Source organism: Grampus griseus (assembly GCF_964374135.1).
Source record: "Grampus griseus genome assembly, chromosome: 2".
In the NCBI taxonomy this organism is placed as follows: domain Eukaryota; kingdom Metazoa; phylum Chordata; class Mammalia; order Artiodactyla; family Delphinidae; genus Grampus; species Grampus griseus.
In genome coordinates, this window is record NC_139018.1 from 144,878,621 (window position 1) to 144,900,233 (window position 21,613).

The 21,613-nt window shown below is 54.5% G+C and overlaps 1 protein-coding gene across 1 annotated transcript; it reads left to right on the plus strand.

Moving 5' to 3' along the window:
- The first annotated feature begins 1,650 nt into the window (after positions 1–1,650).
- CTSH (cathepsin H) lies at positions 1,651–21,503 on the plus strand. The gene is made up of 12 exons (XM_082647364.1): positions 1,651–1,783; positions 5,118–5,149; positions 5,828–5,933; positions 7,495–7,565; positions 8,147–8,251; positions 10,812–10,898; positions 11,662–11,717; positions 13,532–13,613; positions 14,892–14,960; positions 17,715–17,821; positions 19,633–19,758; positions 20,573–21,503. Exons 1-12 carry the CDS (start codon positions 1,693–1,695, stop codon positions 20,646–20,648), a joined length of 1,008 nt encoding a protein of 335 aa, XP_082503490.1. The 5' UTR covers positions 1,651–1,692; the 3' UTR covers positions 20,649–21,503.
- The last annotated feature ends 110 nt before the right edge of the window (positions 21,504–21,613 follow it).

Genomic DNA, 21,613 nt, shown 5'->3' on the forward strand with positions numbered 1-21,613 from the left:
CTATAACTAAACTGTAAAACTATGTTTAACCACTCTGGTAGGCATTAACCTACTCCCATTCTGCAGATGAGGAAACTGAGGTCCTGTGGGGGCGAACCACTGGCTTAGGTCACATGGTGAATCTGTAGTAGGACTAGAACCAAACATTAGTCTATAACTGACCAGGCCAGTGCCTTTCATATCTCAGGCCTTTTGGAATGAACCACAAAGGAGGGTCACTGGAGACCCAGCACAGGGAATGAGTTTGGGGTCTGAGGTCTAATACTAGGGCCTTCGGTCCTGCCACTCTCCAGGTGGCTCAGATGGGCAGAAAGATGAGGTGGTTCCTGCACACCTGAAGGATAGGCCATCACAGAGGCTGGACACCTTTATCCCAAAGCCAGGGACTTAACTTTCCAAATAGCAACCATGCAGGGTCTTTTCTCAGACATTTGCCTCAAAGCACACCCAAGGGGCATCCAGACAGGGGCTGATTTATAAACTGACAAAGATCTGCTTTATCTGAAAAGACAGTGTCTGCTGGCACTGCTAACCTTCATGCAGATTCAGGGCCCACCCTGAGAGGTCACCCTGAAGCCCTGTAAGTGCCGATTCCAGAGCCATACCCAGACCTGCTAGTCAAATCCCAAGACAGAACTCCAGGAATCTGCTTCCCCAGGAGCCTCACAGGCAGAGTCTGGGTGAGAACTAGGTTTCCTCCTGTCTGAGGGAGGGAGACATAAGACAGCTCAGATCTGACAGGCCAGCCCTAACAGGCTCTGACCACACCGAAATGCCTCGGGCTGCAAAGGAGCAGGGTGAGCAAGTGCAGTAGGTCAAACCTGGGTTCAGACTCCCTCTGCACGCTTACTGGGAACGTTACCATCAACTCTCGGAGCCTCAGTTTCCCCATTTGTAAAATGGCAGGTCCACAACCTGCCACTTGGCAGGGTGATGACCTAAGTGAAGAACCTGGTCCCACTGGGTGCTGCAGGCAGGTCTGATCATCCTCTCCTCTCCCTTGAAGCAACCCCTGTGCATGTTTCCTTCATTGGAGATGTTCATTGTTTTATTTATCTCACACCCAGACTCTTATAAATCATATTCTTCCTTTTTCAGATTTGCAAAAAAGAAAAAATGGCTCTACAGCTACTAATAGGACTGTCTCAGCAGAAAGACTTTAGACTTTCTTGGGGGGCGGGTGGGGCTAGGGGTGGAACAAGCTCATAAAAACTGCTATCTACTTCCTCTAGTTTAAGTTCATCCCAAGGCTCAAGGGACAACCAGGGGAATGTGATTAATGAGGATGGGAGATGGGGGCTCTGGGGTGGGGACAGGCACCACCCTCGCCCATAGTGCCTGCCAGTCCTGACAGACCGGCAGATCTAGGACCCCGCCGCACGGAGCGGCCCAACTCTCCTCTGCCCTTCCTTGCAGAGAAGGAGAAAGGGGAGTGATGTGGCCAGGACGGGAGGTCGAAGGTGCTCCACTCCCACGAGCCTGGCGCTCCGGGCAGTCCTGCAGGGTCCCGCCGCCTCCTGCCTCCTCCCCCCGCCTCCCGCCTCCTCCCCCCGCCTCCCGCCTCCTCCCCCCGCCCCCCCACTCCCGCCCGGCCCCGCCCCTCGCGCCCTCCCCCGCCCCGAGGCGGCTTTTGGCTGCCTGCCCCGCGGCCTCCGGAGCCAGTGCGCCGGCCGAGTCGCAGCCACCGCCACGATGTGGGCCATCCTGCCGCTGCTCTGCGCCGGAGCCTGGCTCCTGGGCCCCACCTCCTGCGGCGCCGCCGACCTGGCAGTGAGCTCCCTAGGTACGGGGACGAGCGCCCCCGGAAAGGGGCCCGGCAGGTCGGAGACTCTGGGGACCTTGGGCGGGTGGTGACTCTGGGCTCGGGAGCAGCCGGGCAGCGCATTTCCCAGGCCCGAGGCTCAAGAGCTCTGCGGGTCGGTAACAGGGGATCCAGCCAGGGTGACCTGTGTGACGGGGAGGGGGGAGGGGGGCGGGAGGAGGGGGAGGTTTGGAGGGCGGGCGTCTCGCGTGAGCAGAGGAGCGGGTGGCTAGGTGCCCAGGGTCCCCCTTGCTCGGGGCGCTGCAGAGACTAGTACGCCACAGCGGTCTGCGGCCCCTTCTGCCCTCCACCCGCCATCTGGAGACTTAGAGGACGTTGATCTGCCCGTGCCGGAGGCAAGCAGGGACTTTCCAGCCTTTCCTAGTAGCTTCCAGGGACTTGCACATAGGGGATCCCCAGAGGTGCCTTGAGAGCCTGTCTGTACAATGGGCTGGACGGGCTGTTTGGAGGAGTGACTTGCACTTAGAGCAATAGCAGTTTTAGCCCCTGAAGACTGAGGGTGTTTGTTCCAAGGGCTCAGGGTGGTAAGGTCCAGCCCCAGGGCTCCCCTTTATGGCCAGGTGGGCTGTGAGTGGCCCAGCTTCATGCTGCTCTTACACCCCTTCTATTGCTGGGGGTCCAGCCACCTCCCCCGGCTGAAGGCTCGCCCCTGCAGCCTCCCTCCTGCCCTGCCACTCCCCACCCTCAGCCTCTGCCCACTGCCCACAGGCTCTGACCTCAGCAGACCACCAGCCCCTCACCCTGAGGACAAAGAATTGTAGCCAAAGAGCAGCCTGGGGATGGGACAGAGATCACTGGGGCTGAATCTTTTCGACCAGAATCTTGCCTTATTCCTCCCGACCCATTTGTCCAAGGAAGTCCCCCAGTCTTGCAGACCTGGGAGGACGCCCAGCTCCAGCTCAGTCCCAACCTAAGGAAAACCCAGCTGCCCTCAAGCCAGGGCTTTGCTTTACCCTGGCTGTGTCCTGCGTGGAGGAGGAGGGCTGGTGCTGGAAGCCGTCTTAACACCAAAGCAGGGCTTGGCAAACTTTTCCTTAGGTAAAGGGCCAGACAGTAAATATTTCAGGCGTTGTGAACCACACAGGCTCTGTAGCAGCTACCTGTGTTGAAAGCAGCCCTAGGCAGTGTGCAAATGAATAAGCGGGTTGCATTCCCGGAAACTTTTACTTATGGACACTGAAATTTGAATTCAAATGATTTTAAGGTGCTACAAAATGTCATTTTTAAAAAACCATTCAAAAGTGTGAACACTTTTAGCTCGTGGGCCATACAAAAACAGGCTAATCCCTGTTCTAGACACTCCCACGTGGTCCCCGAGACAGGGCGGTACATAAAGGATGTGTGCTTTCTTCCAAAAGTCACAATGGATTGAAATGGATCTATCTGAGGTTGGGGTGAAGGGTCACCAGAGATCTTTCTCGCCCAAGATCATCTCTGGCTTTTTCTTCCGCTGACCTCCAGCGAATGAGAACTAATACTGGGTTTTCACAGCTGCTTGTTGCTTTTGAAACCTCTGGAGGCAAACACTGGTCAGTTGTCCCAAACTCCATCTGCCTTAAATCTGTCTTACTCTGAAGCCATCCGCTGTAGCAGGGCCTTAACTAGGATTTGCAATCCTCTAAAACCCCACGCAGGGCATATATTGGGGAAATGTGCATTTCTTCCCCAGGGAAAATGGCTATCACTTGCTTTCCGGAACAGATCTGTGACCCACAAGGGGAGATCCTAAATTCCATACAACAGTGATCTTCAGACTGTGGGGTGTGGATCAGTGGGGAAACACAAAAAAGTTCCAAGTGATACCGGCACAGACAGGGAATCGATTTCCAAACCCTTTACTTCCAAGAGAAGAGAGGACCTCACCAAAGTATCAGCTGCTGGGGTCCTAGAAGTAATGTTGCGTAATAGAGCACCATGTGATTTGGGGCGTAGGAAGGAGTGCAAGGAATTGAGTGACATTGCTCTAAAAATTGCCTTCTGTTCCCAGAAGCAATAAGCAATGAACAATCCTGTTTATTTGAGCAGAATTTCTCAAGCCTTTTAAAGGGCTGAGGCAAAGACCAGAATTAATGCTAACCCATTCAAGAAACTCGGTAATATTCACCCATGAATATATAAATCCATGGAGAGGGGCGTTGTTAGTAAAGTTTAATTTACCTCATTAAGAGATGCCTTTCCGATACAAGTTTACTTTTTATGTTTAAGAAATACTTTTCATAAGGTATATTTGACATGTTTTAATCAGTGTTAATAATGATGGTGATGATGATGACTTAATCCAGAATAAATTTTTATAATAGTCAGAGGCACATGGGTCACAGGGAGTAACAGTAATTTAAATTTATACTTTCTGTTCTTGGTGTTGCATAAAAGGATGCTAGAGCGACCAAGTATAAACAGATACTCCCTTAGGGTAAAATTCTGTGAGATGTGGGTGGAGATGGGAGTTCAAGGAGAAAAAGAAACTATCTGAAATATCCAGCTCTTATAGCAGGGCTTGTTCATGTTACTGATGGTGGATATCAAATCATGATGGTATCATGGATCTTTTTGGCCAGCTTTAAAAGAATGATGTAACAGTCTTATTTTTATATGTCATTCTTTACAATAAGCTGGAATACATCCTTTGCAGCTATGAACATTTGAAGTGCAGTTTTTAGATAGCTTAAAAATGTACAAGGGTGGATATAGCAGGGGTCTACAAATGACTGGCCAGCCCGTTTTTTGTAAATAAAGTTTTATTGAAACAGTCACACCCCTTCGTTTTCACACACAAGGGCAGAGTTGAGTAGTTGTAACAGACTGTAGAGACAGCGAAGTCTAACATATTTACCATCTGTCCCTTTAACAAAATTTTGCCCACACTTGGGATATATAGGTTTTGAAATTAACTTCTTCCTGAAGTATAGCGCAGAAAAAGGCACAAATCATTAAATATGCATTTTAATGAATTTCCATAATCTAAACATACTCGTGAAACCAGCACCCAGATGAAGACATAGAACATCACCAGCACCCCAGAAGCCCCCTCTGTACCCCCACTAAGGACCACCACTTATCCTGACTTTTAATACCATAGGTTAATGGCATGTAGTTTTTCAAAATTAATTTGGAGTACAAAAGCGGTAAGAGTTTGAGTTCCTCTTCACGTTCAGCATTAGATAACACCATTTTGGCTGCTTAAATTTAGCCCAGTTCCCTAAAATGCAAATCAGTTCTGATGTGCCCTACTTGGCTATAGACATTACTGCGAGACACCCAGGCCTAATTTTTTTTTTCTTTTTTCTTTTTGCAGAGAAGTTTCACTTTAAGTCATGGATGTTGCAGGTCAGTGTCCAACTTCTTTCTGAAGTTCTTCACTTCACTAAGTTTCCTGTTATCAAACGAAACTGTGCTTGATTTGAGATAATGAAGAGGGATTTTCCAACCCCATCTCCCTGGGTCTTTCCCAACTGGGAATCGGTCAAACGCTGGGAACGATTCAGTTAAGTGAATTCCTTCCAAACAGTGGTCCCCAGTGATGAAGTTGGCTAGCAGTCTTTCAAGCCTTGAGATTCATTTCTGTATTTTGTATTCACGTCACATTGTGTGTTTGCTGCAAAATCAGTTGGAAAACGCTAGTGTGCGTATTTTTGAAACATGGTGATGTCTGCCATTAACTTGACCTAGTACCAGTTGCGGCGTCCAGAGGTGACCTGCACTTGGCAGGTCCTTCACCAGGGCCTCTTCGTCTCTTGGCTGACTCTCTGGCAGCTGCATGGGCTTCATTCTGGCCACAGGTCCCCAGAGGCAGCGGGGCGGGCGGGGTTGGGGGGGGGGGTTGCTTTGTAACTTCCTGACTTTCACCACAGAGACCCAGGGCAGTGTCCTGCCTGTGATACAGATTTGGCCTGAGAATCGTGGCAGAAAGAAAACCTGCAATCCTCCTTTTAGAAAACAAAACTGTCTCCCTCTGGTGAGCTGCATCCTGTTTCTGTGACTTATTGCTCATGTGTTTTGTTTCAGCACCAAAAGAAATACAGCTCGGAGGAGTACCACCACAGGCTGCAGGCGTTTGTCAGCAACTGGAGGAAGATCAATGCCCACAACGCCGGGAACCACACATTCAAAAGTACCGTGGGGACACCTTTCCTGCGGGCTTCTCGCCCATGGCAGGAGGGAGCATCTCAGATGGGGAAGGAAATCAATGAGCGGCGCCACTGATTAAAGGGCCCACTAGGGGCTTGGGATGGACGGAGCAGCAAGCCAGGCTCTGAAGCTGGGCTTGGCTGACCTCAGATTCTGGCTCCGCCATTATTTTCTGAGATTCAAGGGGTTGTAGCTTTAGGACGATGCTGGTACCCCTGGATGGTTGTGAAGTTTACGGGAGGTGTACAGAAGCCCTGCCCTGTTCCTGCCATCTGTGGGTCCAGCCCAGATGCTAAGCCCCTGGATTGCTGTCGGGGCAGCCTCTTTAGAGATGTGCCCTGGACTCGAGCAGCCTCTTAGGACATCTGCCTTCCCTCCGGGTTAGTTTCACTAGAAACACACACACACTGCGTGTATACTGAGGGCTCAGAAATGACGGCAGTGTCAGCCACGTTGGTGTTGTGGGCAAAAGCATGAGGTGGAAGGAAACCACAGCTTGAATCTCACTTCTGCCCAGTATTGACGTGTGACCCCGCTCTGAAGTTTTACTTGACTGTAAAGTAGAGAGGATAACGCTCCCCTCGCGGGTTAGGAAGACTGAAGGAGGTGGCAGGTGGGCAGGCAGTTGGCGCAGGTGTGCTGGTTCTGTACCCTGCCATTCACCAGACTCACTGATGGGGTATCTAAAAATATGGGTGCCCAGGCCCCACCCCAGACCCATTACATCTGCATCTCCAGGGTGCAGCCCAGACATTTGTACTGTGGAAAAACTCCCCCATGGGACTTCCCTGGTGGTCCAGTGGGTAAGACTCTGTGCTCCCAATGCAGGGGACCCGGGTTCAATCCCTAGTCAGGGAACTAGATCCCGCATGCATGCCACAGCTAAGAGTCCTCATGCTGCAACTAAAAGATCCCACATGCCGCAGCAATGATCCCGTATGCCACAGCTAAAACCTGGCGCAGCCAAAATAAATAAACAAATATTACAAAAAAAAAGGAAAGAAAAAGAAAGAGAAGGCAAGCTCCCCAGGGAATTCTGAAGCAAGTGAAGTTGACCTTGATATATTGAATTACAGTTGAACAATGCGGGGTTAGAGGCACTGACCCTCTGCACCGCTGAGAATCTGAGTATAATTTACAGTCTGCCCTCCATATACACGGTTTCTCTGTATACCCAGTTCCTCTGTCTCCACGGTTCTGCATCCAAGGATCCAACCAACCTGGGATCATGTTGCACTGCAGTATTTACTACTGAAAAAAATCTGTGTGTAAGTGCATCTGCCCAGTTCAAACCATGCGGTTCAAGGGTCAACTGTAAAATCAACTATACTTCACTAAAAAATAAATTAAAAAAAAAATTTTTTTGAAAGGGTCAACTGTACATGACATTTAAAAATTTAAAGGAGCCAAGTTGCAGGGGGCTATAAATCGGACACATGTGAATGTGGGGTTTCATTATTTTTTCTCTTTATTAGTGACTTACTGAGCTCCTCTTTTTTGTTGTGTTTTTTTGTTCGTTTATGGTTTTTCCTTCTCTTTTTCAGTGGGACTGAACCAGTTTTCAGACATGAGCTTTGCTGAATTAAAACGCAATTATCTTTGGTCAGAACCTCAGGTGGGTGTTATTCATTGTGACCAAGTCTGAGTCTTTTCGCTCAAACCTTTGGAATCAGCTCATAGCCCGCTCTGCTTCCAGAGCGGTTCGGCCCCTCCCCAGCTGCAGCTGGGGGGCCCCCAGGTTCTTGGGGGATCCAGACGTGTCAGCTCCCAGCAGTTCGTCAGTCCATGCTCATGGCCTCATGCAGACCCCAAACTTAGAGTTGCTGGAGAAAATATAGTTGCCCCTTAAAACTGAATTTCGGATAAACAACAAATAGTATTTTAGCATAAGTATACCCTAAACATTGCACAGGACAGACACTACAGACTTATTCGTCATTTACCTGAAATTCAAGTTTAACTGAGTGAACTGTATTTTTATTTGCTAAATCCGCCTACCCTGTCCTAACTACCCCCAATCTGGGCTCCCAGAAGGACCTGTCATTTAGCGTTTGGAACCAATGGGTGGAGGTGGGATGGTTCTGACAGCTACAGTCTTTCTTATTCTCTCTTGGTGATTCCACTTTAATTACATACTTTTCCATCAAAACGGTTTCTCTTCTTCCCCCTGAAAAAAAATGTAATTCGTTGTTTCAGAATTGCTCAGCCACCAAAGGTAACTACCTTCGGGGTACTGGTCCCTACCCACCCTCCATGGACTGGCGGAAAAAAGGAAATTTTGTCTCACCAGTGAAAAATCAGGTATGCATGACAATCCCACCTTTCCCCCCACACACGCCAAATGGCCACATTCTCAGGCAGTATGCCAGGAAGAAAAACTCAGAAGAATCCCAAAACACAGAGAGTATATCCCCAACTCTATTTTTTTTCTCATCATCTCTCTAGCTGCCTTCCTCTGAAAGGCTGGGAGGTCATTGTTTTTATGGCTGGCTCTGGGGGATAAAAGTGTATTTCTTCACTGGGCTGAAGTTTACCCATCCCCCTTGTTCCACCCCACTGTGTAAAGTTCCCCGTTGGCCCTAGGTCTCTTCTACAGTCACCCAAAACATCACGTTCTCTGTGCCCTTTAGTAACTGCACACCGGGACCCCGTTCCTACTGCCCACACATCTTTTCTTCCCCGTCCTCCATACGCTGCACGAGGCACCAGGGCCCAGCTCCTCCCTGGCTGGCTGCTTTCCCACAAGGGAGCTGCAGGTGGTTAGTGAACAGAATGGATCCCAGCGTTTCAGACCTGTTCTCAGGAGCACCCCCGCAGGGCACAGCATGCCTGGCAAGGGGAGTGGCGGCGTCTTCCCTGCACTTACAGAGGTGAGAACCCGGCCGCTGGCTGGAGGGTCCCAGCACATTGCTCTGTCCTGGAGAGTCTGGACCCACCCCTTGCTGTCCCCTGGAAGTAACAGTGCACTGGCCTTCTTCAGGAAGATGCCGACCTCTCGATCCCAGGAAATACAGGTGAAGGTTTCCCTCCTGGAAGCACTTTGCTTTCCACTGAAACTCTCCATGAGAAACATTTTCTCCCTTTCCTTAAAGCCACATGGCATAGCTCCAAATCCTCCCAGGCTCACTGGGTTCCCAGAACCTGCCTAGTGATCTAGACGTTTAAACCAGCATCCGGAAGCCGAGACAAGTCTCCCCTCCCAGCAGTCGGAGGGGTAGAATGAAGTCAGCCCTCTGCCCCAAGCCCCAAAGGCAGCTTTTAGACCATCTGAGAATTCCACGACCGTTCAAAGCAACAAGCGTTAAATGTGGAAGCCCGAAACCTGCTCACCCTGTGGGCAGGTGAGAAGGGGAAGTCTGCCAAGAACGTTCCGGGTCCTTGTGTTAACTGACCCTCGGGCAGGACGGAGCCCCGGGGTGGAGGGGCCAGAACAAGGCGATTACCCTCATGGGTGTGTGTGGTCTCTCACTGTAGACACCATGCGGTTACAGATACGGAGACCGGATCTGACATTAGCTCAGCAGCCTTGAGGGTTTCTCACTTTACAGAGGAGGAAGCGCTGAAGGTACAAGGCAAGCAGACGACAGAGGGCCCTTCCATCCAGGTCTCTGCTCAAGGCCAGTGCTGGCCACTCGGCCCTGCCCTGCCTCCTGCAGTGGCGGCCAAGCCCAGCCTCTGACCAGCCAGAGACGCTCTGACCAGGCCCTCCCTCCCTGCCGAGGGAAGGCTTTGAGAGGAAGAACTGGAGCCCGGGGTAGGGTGAAGGCTCTTTCCAGGGAGACAGCAGTGAGGACTCAACAAGGACAGCGAGGACGGGAATCTTAGGAGAAGTTTCAGAAGTAAAATATGGAAGACTGAACCAGCAAGGGGCAGAACAGAGACCAAGATGCGGCTGAGAGAAAAACACAAACAACAGCTAATATTACGGAGCCCGTGGGGTAACTGCACGACGGGCAGGATCTCATCTACCCCTCTGACAAACAGCCCTGTGAGGGAAGCATGGCTGTTCCCATGTTACAAATGATGAGACCGAGGGTCAGAGTGGGCAGCAGCTCGCCCAGGTCGCACGGTGGGTGTGGGGCAGAGCTATGATTTGAACCAGGCTGGCAGGTTCCAGCGCCCGACTCTGAGCCCTCGGGAGGCGCCGGGAGGAAGGTGGCTGGGCAGCGGCAGTGACCGTGGCAGAGGACGGGGAGATGGACGGGTGGGTCAGGACACGCAGAGTCTGAGGGGTTTGGGGCGTATACGGGTGGGATCATCTGGGAGACAGGGTGTCTGGGCCTGGGTGGAGGTGAGGGCTGAGCGTTTGGGGAGTTGTCAGTTTAACAGTTGGGACTGTGGGTGAGATTGGAGGTGGAAAGGTGATAGAGAAGCTTCTAGAAACAGGACTCTGGCGAGGCCTTCTGTTGGAAGACAGTGGGAAGAAGAGGAATCAGCATAAGATTCAGAAGTAGAGGGACTTCCCTGGCGGTCGAGTGGTTAAGACCCTGCGCTTCCACTGCCGGGGCGTGGGTTCCATCCCTGGTCAAGGAACTAAGATCCCGCATGCCAAAAAAAGATTCCGAGGAACAGAAGAGCACAGAGTGGGGTCGGGAGGGAGGGCTCTGGCGTGTAGGCCGGTGGGGGTTGGTAGCGGGGGGCCAGGACTGGGAGTGCATGGGCACTCATCAGCGGTGGCGGCTGCTGCTTCCCCTGTGCGAGCCTCGGCCTTCTCGTCTGCAACACGGGGAGAAGGATGCCGGCCTAGCGGGCCTCGTGAGGGTCAGCGTGGACAGTGTGGGCCAGGGCTTTGTCAGCTGAAGTCACGGGAGCCCGCGGGGTCCTGGCCCCTGACCTCCCTCCCCCTCCCCTTGGCCTCTAGGGCAGCTGTGGCAGTTGCTGGACCTTCTCCACCACCGGGGCCCTGGAGTCTGCTGTCGCCATAGCAACTGGGAGGCTGCCCTCTTTGGTGAGCAATCAGCCATGGTGCTGGGGGAGGGATGCGGGAGAGGGGTCACCGCTTCGCTCCAAGGCCTGATTCGGAGGACCAGACCTGGGCCGTCAGGCTTCTTTGTGGCTTTTGCTGACAGTGCCATTTCAGTTGGACTTCAGGTGTCCCAGCCTCACGGACATGCAGCGTGCAGACCTCAGCTGACACTTCAGAAGGAATGAGGCTTGTTGAGGAGATGGCCCAAGGGCTCATCCCTGGGTGGGTCGGGGTGTTCCTCGGTGTGGCCACCTGGGGCCTTCCGAGAGCAGAGCCTGCCTGGGAGGCAGCCCTGTAGGAGCTGTGGCCCCTCTCAAGCTGGTCACCTTCAGGCAGGGAAGAGCGAGCAGGGACCCCTGAGCCCCTGGAGTGAGGGGTGACTGCCCAGCCGCTGCCTCCTGTGTGGGGAAGAGGGGCCGGCAAGGCTGGTGAGGGCCGCCAGGAACCGGCTTGAGGGAAGGCCTGTCCCCTCCCCCTCCCATCTGCCACCACGGGACCCCAGGAGCCACACGTACGTGCACACCTCCAGGGCCCCCCGTGTCCTCTCACCTGCCCGCTTGGCTGCCAGGCCGTCGCTGAGCTTCTCCCCGACAGGGGCCGGCTGCTGGGGAGACAGCCCTTGCTCTCCGGGAGCTTAGCATCTGGTGCCCTTGGGCCCCGGGCGGGCGGGGCCGCAGGCGTGGGTCACTCGGGAGGCAGGGCGCTGGAGGCACCCAGCTCACCGGGCGTGCGTTCCTCCCTCCAGGCCGAGCAGCAGCTGGTGGACTGCGCCCAGAACTTCAACAATCACGGCTGCCAAGGGTACGGCCCTGACCGGGGTGGGGGGGGGTGGGGTGGGGGGTGGGGGTTGGGGGGGCAAAGCCCCTGCTCATTTCCCGGGGTCACTTCTGTCGGGCCTCGTACGGGCCGGGCACTGCCACAGCCTCTGCCCTCGGTGGGAGCAAAATCGGCCCCGCTTGTGGAGGGGGAAGGTCACCTAACACGCCCAAGGTCCCTCAGCTGGAACGGGCAGAGCTGTAATGCAAGCCCAGGCCTGGCTGGTTCCAAGATCCACCCTCGTTCCCTGGTGTCACCCGGATTTCACCCCACAGCACACTTGGCCTCACTGGCCACCAAGGCCTCTGGCGAGTGGCCGAAAGAATTAATAGAATAAGAAGCACATCATCCTCCAAAACCAAGATCCACACACAGGTGTCTGGTTGGCCTTTCCACAGGTTCTCTAAAGCTCTAGCCACCCCAGCTTGGCAGGCCGCGTCGAGGAGCTTTCCTGTAGATGTGGTGCAGGGTTCAGGCATAAAGGCTGCGTCTCTGCTGGGCCTGCTTTCCTGGCCCTTTTTTTATTATTATTTATTTTTTTGGCCATACCACATGGCTTGCAGGATCTTAGTGCCCCGACCAGGGATCAAACCCGAGTCCAGTGAAAGCACTGAGTCTTAACCACTGGACCGCCAGGGAATTCCCCCGACCCACGGGTTCTTAGGGATTTACCCACGTTTCTCTGTGTCTCCAGCCCTCATCTCCTCCTCACGTGCTCTGAGACCTTTCCTCGGGATGAGCGGCTTTCCCAGAACATACGTGTGTAAAGCCAGGCCCTCGTGCTCCCCTAGGGCACGCTCCCAGCCTCGCCTCCGCTCGCCTACCTGCGGCCCATCCCTCTCTCGGGCGAGTCCTGGGAAGGCCCGGTGCTCCACCTGCTCTGACAGAGCCAGCACGAGGGCCTCCACGCTCGGGCTGCGTCTGGGAGTCGGGGGTGAAGCCACGGCCTAGTTGCTGGTCCACCATCATATCATGGTTAGCCTCATGGCTTTTTGGTCTCTTTCCTCTTTGCAACTTATAAACACCACCCGTCACAGGTCTGAAAGGGCATCCTGGGGCCCCACCATTTTTCCGAGGGATGTTTGCTTTGGTTTACTTCATTTTTTCGTTCATTCAGCAAGTACGACAGCACCTGCCCTGTATGTAGGCACGAGGGATACAGCAGCTGATGTTCTAGCTGTGCCGTAGGTGGGGTGGTGACAGATGCTCTGGACAAAACCCAGAAGGGACAGGCGATTGATGGGGAGTCGTGGCTGGATAGCTGTTGAGTCTTCTTTACTCCAGGAGGCAACACGAGGTGGAAGATCCACCTTTGGAAGCAGATCCTGGCTGTAGCTCTGGGGCCCTGGGCAAGTTGTTCAGCCTGTCTGAGCTTCAAGAAGTAACAGCAGCTACCTCCCGGGGTTCTGAGGGGTTGGAAAGTCACGTTTGCAGAGCACCTGCCCAGGCGGGGCCCAGTGGGCACGGTGGTGGCAACGACAGCTGGGCAGATCCTGTCGGGTCCTTTTCCTGACAGAGCGAGGGGCCTGGCTTCCAGAGGTCTCTGTCCCACGGAAGCACGTGTGGCTGGACCTTGGACCCTCCTTGATAGCCTCTTCTGAGTCTGTTGAGCTGTATCCTGAGGCCGGGCAAACAGGGTGGCATTGCTAGCCCCTCGGAGACTTCTCTGCCCCTGGGACATGCCCCAACCACGGCCTCCCAGCCCTGCCAGGGCAAACGTCTCCAAGCTCCAGCCCCTGCAGGCCCCGCCTCCATCGGGGCCAGTCTCAGGTAGGCACAGCTGTGTATGCTTCTTGCAGGGGTCTCCCCAGCCAGGCCTTCGAGTACATCCGGTACAACAAGGGCATCATGGGTGAAGACACCTACCCCTACAAGGGCCAGGTAACTCTGGGCAGCCTGGGCTCCGTCTTCTTGATCTGCAATGCTCCCCATCTCCGTTCTTGTCCCAGCCTCAGAACACATCTCTTCCCCTGCACCCCCCTGGAGGACTCCCCACTTCCACCCGGATTCTCAGAATTGTCTCTTGCAGCTCACTTTTTCCCCTCCTCTACTTGCCCAAGCTCCAGCTGTCAGCCAGCCGGGGGGGCCTCTTACCGCCCTGTGTGTGGCAGCACCGTCAGGCTGCCCCGCCCTGCCGTGAGTGCACCGGGACGCCGTCTGTTGGCTTCTTCCCTCCCCATTCGTGCGGACAGCACTCCTGGGCCCACACCCACTTTGTCCAGGGCCTCCCCTGCCATCACCTCAACCCCGCCTTTGCACGGCTGGGCACCTCGACTGTCCCACAAACCCGGGATTCCTCCTGTATCTCCCCTCTCGGCGATGGGAGGACCACCCTTCCCTAAAATGTCTTGGCGGCCAGTGGTCCATTCTTGGGGCGGCTCCCTGACCCAGACCTCACCTCAGTCAGCCTTCTGACCATCTTAGACCTTCTCGCATCTGCTCCTTTGGTCCATTCTGTGTCCCTGCCTGCACTCGGACCTTGGCTTCCCTTCACCCTAGATCACTGTGGGTGCCCTCTCCTTGGCCCCCCACCCACCCACCCAGGGGCTGCCAGAGTGGCCTCTGAGACTCAGCTCTGACCACACCCTGCCTTGTTCAGAACTCTTCAAAGGCTCCTCAGGGCCTGCAAGAGAAACTCCAGACTCTTCGGCCTGTCTTTCGAGGCCTGCCCTCCCCCCACGTCGCACAGATCTGTCTTCCCAGTCTTGGCTTTTACTTCACTCTCCCCTTCACAAGCCTTATGCTCCCACCCACCCCCAACTTGCTGGTTCCTAAACGTCAGGTCCTGCCTTCTTGTCATCCTGACCGTCTCTCCCGCCTCAGAAGGGTTTGATCTTCCCTCCGTGTGTCCTCTGTGCCTGCCTCTTGCAGGTGAAGTTCCTTGGGCTGAGACTGGCCCCTTCCTTGTGCTCCCAGCAGGTGCCATGCGAGCCCACCTCTGCCAAAGCCAGCACAGGACCCTTTCCTCCCACTAGACTGTGAGGTCCTTGAGGGCAAGGAGGCCTCTAGTTCCCTCACAAGTGGCCTCATCACCCAGGCCCTGGGACCTGTAGCTTTTGCTTTATAAATGTTATCAAATTGCATAGGGGAGGCCTGAAGTCTCAGCCCGGGGCCGAGCATCCCTAACCTGTGTCCCATGACCTTTGCCACCCTGAACAGGATGGTGAGTGCAAGTTCCAGCCCAGTAAGGCCATTGCTTTTGTCAAGGATGTGGCCAACATCACAATGGTGAGTACTGATCCTTCTCTCGGATAGGGAATGTGTTCTGCTCAGGAGGCCAGTCTCCACTGCCGTCAGATGGCCAATGGGCACTGCAGGGCAGCCTTTCTGAGCAGCACATCACTTTGATTCAAGAGTTTTGATTATCCTTGAATCTCAATCACCATGACGGGGGCAGGATGGAAGACAGGAGGGAAAGAGCAAGAGACTAGCATTCGGGTGCTCTGGTTCTGACCTGGGTCTGTACAACTCTTCCATCTTGTGTTTCAGTTTTCTTGTCTGTAAAATGCAAAACTTAATCCCCATCCTACCAAAGAGGATGTGAGGATGTGTGTGATGTCGGGTATGTGTGTGAGAGATGGAATGTGAATGCACGGAGTATGAATGTGTGTCAGTCAGGATAAACCAGGTTATGCTGCAGGAACAGCTCCAGACTCTGGATGGCTTAAAACAATCAGATTTTATGTCTCATTCGTGTGGCGTGTCCCTTGGTTTAAGCAGGGCTGTTCTCTGTGTCATTGGCTTCACTCCAGGACCCAGGCAGACGGAAAGAGTGGTAAATTATGCATTGGCTCTTAAAGCCAAAACAAGTTACACAGCCACACCTAACCTCAAGTAGACGGGGAAGTCCATAACTTCAGTACAGTACAAACCGTACTCTGTCCGAGAGGGAGCTGGAATAAGTGTGAACAGCCCTCGTGACTCCACTGTTTGCATGTTTGCAAGCACGGGCGAACATGCATAAAGAGTGAAAGAATATTTCCACGGGTGTGTGTAGGTGTGACGTGTGCTGATGAGAGCAGTAGGCTGAGGGTGTGTGCCCACAAATGTGTGCGTAAATCACAAACATGATGACTGTGTAATGACAGTAGCTACCATTTAATTAAAGCAGGCGCCATGCAGTCAGCAACAGTAATGAAATTTATGGAGTGCTGACAGGAGCTATACCAACCACTTAGCATGTATTACCAAGACAGCCCTAGGAGATAAATGTCATTATCACCTTCATTTTATAGGTGAAGAAAGGTTCAGAGTGGTTAAGTAACATGCCCAAGGCCACAAAGCTAGAAGTGGAAGCTGGATTTGAACGGAAACCATGTCATTCCAAAATCTACACCCTGTATTTGGGATATTTCTGACTATGGTAGATTTATCTTCAAACAAGAGCCAGTGGGCTTCCCTGGTGGCGCAGTGGTTGAGAGTCCGCCTGCCGATGCAGGGGACGCGAGTTCGTGCACCGGTCCGGGAAGATCCCACATGCCGCGGAGCGGCTGGGCCCGTGAGCCATGGCCACTGAGCCTGCGCGTCCGGAGCCTGTGCTCCGCAACGGGAGAGGCCACAACAGTGAGAGGGCGCGTACCACCAAAAAAAAAAAAACAAGAGCCAGTTTCTCTTAGATACACTCACCAAGGGCTGACCGACTCTGGCCCATTCGTATCCCATTAGGCAGTGAACCGGGAGCTCAAAGGTATCCCTTTTGCCTGGTGCCCAGGAGAGCCTTGCCCATGGCACCTGCAGGGCCCTAAGAGCAGGCCAGCACTGGCGTCTGGCCCTCCTTGGCAGGGCCGAGGGATGGCCACAGGAACGGCAACTCCACGACATGCTCCCCCTCTAGGCGAGCAGGCCTCCGTGCCTTCCTGGTCTCATCTGCCCTGACCTGTCTGTGCTCACGAGGCCTTTTCTGAGCACAGGGAAGGGAGCGGCTTGCTTATCAGGCAGCCGTTTGCTCTTTGCAGCCGTGTCACTGCCTGCCCCTCCAGGGAGGCAGGACGGAGGAAGGGCTGGTGCCCCAGCCCCTCCAGCCTGACCCTCCCTCAGCAGAGCCCTGGCCTCAGCTCACCCTCATTTCAACTCCCTAAGTCTCCAGCCAGGGGAATGGCCTCAGCTCACGCTAACCCAGTGGGTCCCAGCAGGGATGCTTTAAGAAATCCTGCTGCATGGGACCCACCCTGGAGATGCTGATGTAATCGTCTGGGGCGCAGCCTGGGCACTGGGATTTTGTAAAGCTCCCCCGGTGATTGCAACTGCTGCTCTCGCCCAGTCTCTGCAGCTCTGTTCCAAAGCCGCAGCCTCCAGGAAGCCTCTGACTTCCTCATGCCACCTTCCCCACTGGATGGGGATGCATCCTCCTCGGGCACACACACACATTTCTACCACCGTCTGGGCCTTATCTGCTCATGGACTTCTAACCCCTGAGTTCTACCAAAAAAAGCTCCTTAGACTGGCGTTGTGGGTGCAGGGGTTCCTGCGGGTGGGAGTGGGGGAGTCACACCCATCTCTGCACCCCCTGGTCCATGGGAGGGCCTTGGCATGTGGCTGTGAGTGAGCGAGTGAATGAGTCCATGCTGTACCCTGGGCCTGACCCAGAAGGGTGCAGGATTCCCTCGGAGCAGAGCAGGGAGGGGGAGAGAGAGGAGCGCACGGTCCAGCCCAGCAAAGCCGAGGGAGGTCACAGGGGAGCCAGGATTTGGGAGGAGGGGCCCACAAGCCAAATAAAAAACCCCAAGGATCCCGGCCATTCAGGCGCAAGAGGGCAGGGGCCCCCATACCAGCCCCCAATACCCAGGGCTTGGCTCTGCTGTAAGGAAGGGCAGCTCCCCCTTGGCGGCAGCTTTTTGGCCTAAAACAGACTTCTCTTCCCTCCTCAGAATCATCGCTTTGAGCCTCTGTCCCCTACTTTGGGGCAAAGGGCCATATTTCACAAGTGGGGTGGGGAGGTGGCAGAGGCCACGTGTGTCCACCTGTCGGCCCCTCTGTCCACAGAACGACGAGGAGGCGATGGTGGAGGCGGTGGCCCTGTACAACCCTGTGAGCTTTGCCTTCGAGGTGATTGATGACTTTCTGATGTACAAAAAGGGTGTCTACTCCAGGTGAGCCGGGGAGGGGCTGGGTGGGCATTTCGCACCTTCCGCCAGTGCATCAGCCTGCAGCCCTGAAGGTCAGGATCCACGGTCCCCAAGTGGGAGGAGGAGAGGCGGTCACATGGCTGGTCAGGGCTGGGGTCCCGGCCCTCATCTGAGCCCAGAGCTCACCCTTCCTCAGCAGAAGAGCTGCCTCTCGTGATGAAAACCTGTGTTCAGAAATTTGAAGATGTGAAATAGGAAATGGCTGCTCTCAGACACCAGAATCCCGTGCTGAAGCCTCCACCGCAGGGTTTTTCAGGAAGCCCGAGTTCTCTAACACTGGTGTCGTCTCACCCAGGCCTCTTGCCTGTTTTGCAATATGAGTTCGGCCACTTCCGGTAGCATCTCCTTCATGGCCCCTTGTCATCTGGCCATTCCGAAGTGCAGGTGTCCTCCAGGGCTTTCTCCTCAGCGCTCTGCCCTCTTCTCACACACTCCTTGAACTCCACGGCCAGCTGTTTGCTGAGAAATTCCAAGTCTCCATCCGCCAGCCTGGTCTCTGCCGGGTGTTAGACCCACAGATCTAAGGGCCTCGCCGCAGCATCAAGCTGGATGGCCCGTGGAAACCTGAGATCCTGCATGTTTCCGTCCCTCACCAGACGCTGCCCCATTAACACTGCTCAGAATCGTGCCCTCCGCTCCCTCCCCGTGTCTGTGCCCACCGTTGCCTCCTTCCTGCTCTGTCCTTGTGCCCTCACCGCTGGTCCGTCCTCCACTCGGAGCCAGAGTCAGCCTTCGGGAACACCCTTCTCACCACTCCAACTTTTCCATCCTCCAGCATCTCCCCATCTCGTGTCTTAGCTCGGCCAGGGAAACCCTCGTGATCTGGTCCTTCTTTCTCCAAGCTCATCTCCCGTCAAAGCCACCCGCGTCCTCCCTGTTCCACCCCGTGCCCCTGCCCCACTGAAGAGCTCATAGTTTTATGCGAGTCCCCTGCCTCCCCAGGGAAGCCTTGCCCCTGCCCCACCCCGTTCCCACCTGGTTGGATCCCCTTCCTCGGGCTCCTGTCAGCCCCCCAGGCGTCACAGCCCTCGGTCCACTGTATGGAAGTAGCCTCTCTGCCATCCTCCCTGTCGAAGGAGGCGTCCTAAATCCAGGAGCAGAGTTTTGCACGCTGCTGGTGTCTCGCACCTCGTCCCTGGGCCTGGCACGTACCAACAACTCAGTTACACGTCGGCTCAGTGATCACACGACCACTGCAGTTTGTCCTCTTGAAATTTTCAGAATTTCCTCATGAGAACCAGTTCACTAGCTAAAATGAGAAACCTGTGTAATTGTCCCAAATACAAGGTAATCTTAAAATTACATACAGTGGCAACAAAGCAATGCCATGTGAAACTCCAGCCGGACACTGTTGCCCTCAGAAGGTGCAGCAGGAGGGCTGCTCTCTCCTTGTTATGAAAGAGGCATCGGAAAGCGTCAGGTGTCAGAGCTGGGCCAGCACCACGCTAAATCTCGCTCCTTTGGGTGAGAAGAACCCAAGGGGCTGAAGAGAATACTTCTCTTTCCCTGTGACTAAACGAGAGTTAATTCACCACCTTAACTGCCTCCCAGTCCCCGCTTTGGGAAACCTTGCTCTAATTCACTTCTTGGATGTGATCGACTCACCTTTTTTTTTTTTTCCTTTGGCTGTGCTGCACGGCAGGCCGGATCTTAGTTCCCCTACCAGGGATCCAACCCACGTCCCCTGCAGTGGAAGCAGAGTCCTAACCCCTGGACCGCCACAGAAGTCCCACATATTTTCCATATTTCAAGCCTCTTTCATTTTCACTTTCCAGTACTTCCTGTCATAAAACTCCAGATAAAGTAAACCACGCAGTCCTGGCTGTTGGGTATGGAGAAGAAAATGGGATACCCTATTGGATCGTGAAGAACTCTTGGGGTCCCCAGTGGGGAATGAAGGGGTAAGCAGCTTCCAGGTCCCGTGTGCTGGGACGGGGCATGACTGCTCGGGTCTGGGGGCCCTCGGAGTGTGCAGGGGGTCTCCTCCACCTCAAATGTGGCTTCCAAGAAGGGGCTGCTAAACAGAGCCTTTAGCCCAGGCCAGGAAGAGGGGAGTGTGAGGATGTAACCCTCACACCCCCCAAGAAGCCTCCAGCAGCCCCTCTCCCATCCTGGACCCCAGACTTTGATGACTCTGTGTCCGGAACAGGAGTCCATTTGGCTCAGGAGGTTCTATGACCACCACTAGGAAACAGTTCACAACACAGGACGCTGCTGGGACTAAGCCAGCACCTGGGAGGGCCTGTGGGTGAGAAATCCAAGCACCAAGTTTACCTGATGGCTGACAGCCCCTCCTTCTAGAATGGGGCTGGAATCAGGTGGCCTGGGTACATACCTTGATGGGACTTTGTCCCTGTCTCTTCTCTAAGACTCCGTGTCCTCACCTGAAAAGGGGGTTTTCATCTGTTACCCGAGGGGTCCCAGTGGTGATTAAATAACTACATGAGGGCCTAGGCAGAGCTAAGAACGGGGCCCTCAGCAAACTCTGGGACAAGTTAGATATGGACAGAATAAGGAAGAGAGTTCAGGGGGCAGCCAGGTGGAGGGAAGGAGAAGTTACTCACAGGTCAGAGATTTCCTGGTGGTCAGATAAACCCAGTACTGCTGTTTTGTGAGCAAGTTCAGAGGGCCTAATCCCTGGAGTCAGACCTTGGTTCCAGAAGGGCCTGTGGAGAGGAAGCCGCCAGCCACGCCTCAGCCCCTCCCTCTGTGCAGGTACTTCCTCTTGGAGCGCGGGAAGAACATGTGCGGCCTGGCAGCCTGCGCCTCCTACCCCATCCCCCTGGTGTGAGCCGGGGCTGCAGCAGCAGCAGCGACTGGTTGGTGGATGGAGGGAGGACCGGGCAGCCTGGGGCCTAAAACCCTGCCCTGGAGGAAGTGAGCGGTGGGAGACCCCCCACCAGGGCCCTGAGCCTAGAAACCCAAAGAAAACGACGAGGAAGAATTCCATGGAGCAACAAGCCCACGCAGGTCTTCTGACACAGAGGTCACCACCAGCCATGTGCCTTAAGCATGATTTTTAACTGACTCAGCGCCACATGGACCAAGAATGTTTTCTTCCCAGAAGGGCTGCTTTTCCCATTTGGAGGAAGCTCCACTGACAGTCTTTTCTGTGGTCTTTATTGAATAAACCTTCAGTGAGCACCTCCCCGAGTCAGGCTGTGTGCTGGGGCCTGGGCCTGCCTCCGGGCCCTGGCCTCCTAAGAGGGAGGCACCAAGGGGTGGCCGGCTGTCTGGCTGGGAGGACGGCGTGGGTGCTGGTGCCACTGTCTCCCAGAGGCGGGACCCGGGAGGAAGAACAGGTTTCATTTGAGATCTTGACTCTTCGTCCCCACATGGGGAAAGAGGAGCTAGTGTGCCAGGCCCTGGCAGAGCCAGGATTCAAACCCACGACACCAGCCAGGAAGCCTGTACTTCTCCACGGGGCCTCCCCCATCCCAGCTTCCTGCTCCTACTGCCCTGCCCCTCCGCCCGGGACTGCCCCCATCTCTTCCTCCCCTGATGCTCCCGCCACCTCCACCATTCCTTCTCTTGAGAAAATGGGGTCTCCATCCAGAGGGTGGCCGTGGAGTCTCTGCTGCTTCCCGATGCCTCTGGGCTCCAGGGAGTAGGGTCTGTGGCACGAGTTGGTGCTGTTGGTCCTACAGTTCACAGATGTACCTAATAAGAAAATCTTTCATGTCATTTGGGCCTCCTGGAGAGCTAACAGCTTGAGACTTGTTATTTTCATGACAAGCCCTATTTAGACAATGCAAG

What these genes read in the sequence shown, in the direction of transcription:
- CTSH (XM_082647364.1), top strand. Translation starts at nt 1,693, where the DNA reads ATGTGGGCCATCCTGCCGCTGCTCTGCGCCGGAGCCTGGCTCCTGGGC. An exon ending in ATGTGGCCAACATCACAATG is followed by an intron (nt 14,961 to 17,714) that starts GTGAGTACTGAT and finishes CTCTGTCCACAG; the next exon opens with AACGACGAGGAGGCGATGGT. An exon ending in AAAAAGGGTGTCTACTCCAG is followed by an intron (nt 17,822 to 19,632) that starts GTGAGCCGGGGA and finishes TTCACTTTCCAG; the next exon opens with TACTTCCTGTCATAAAACTC.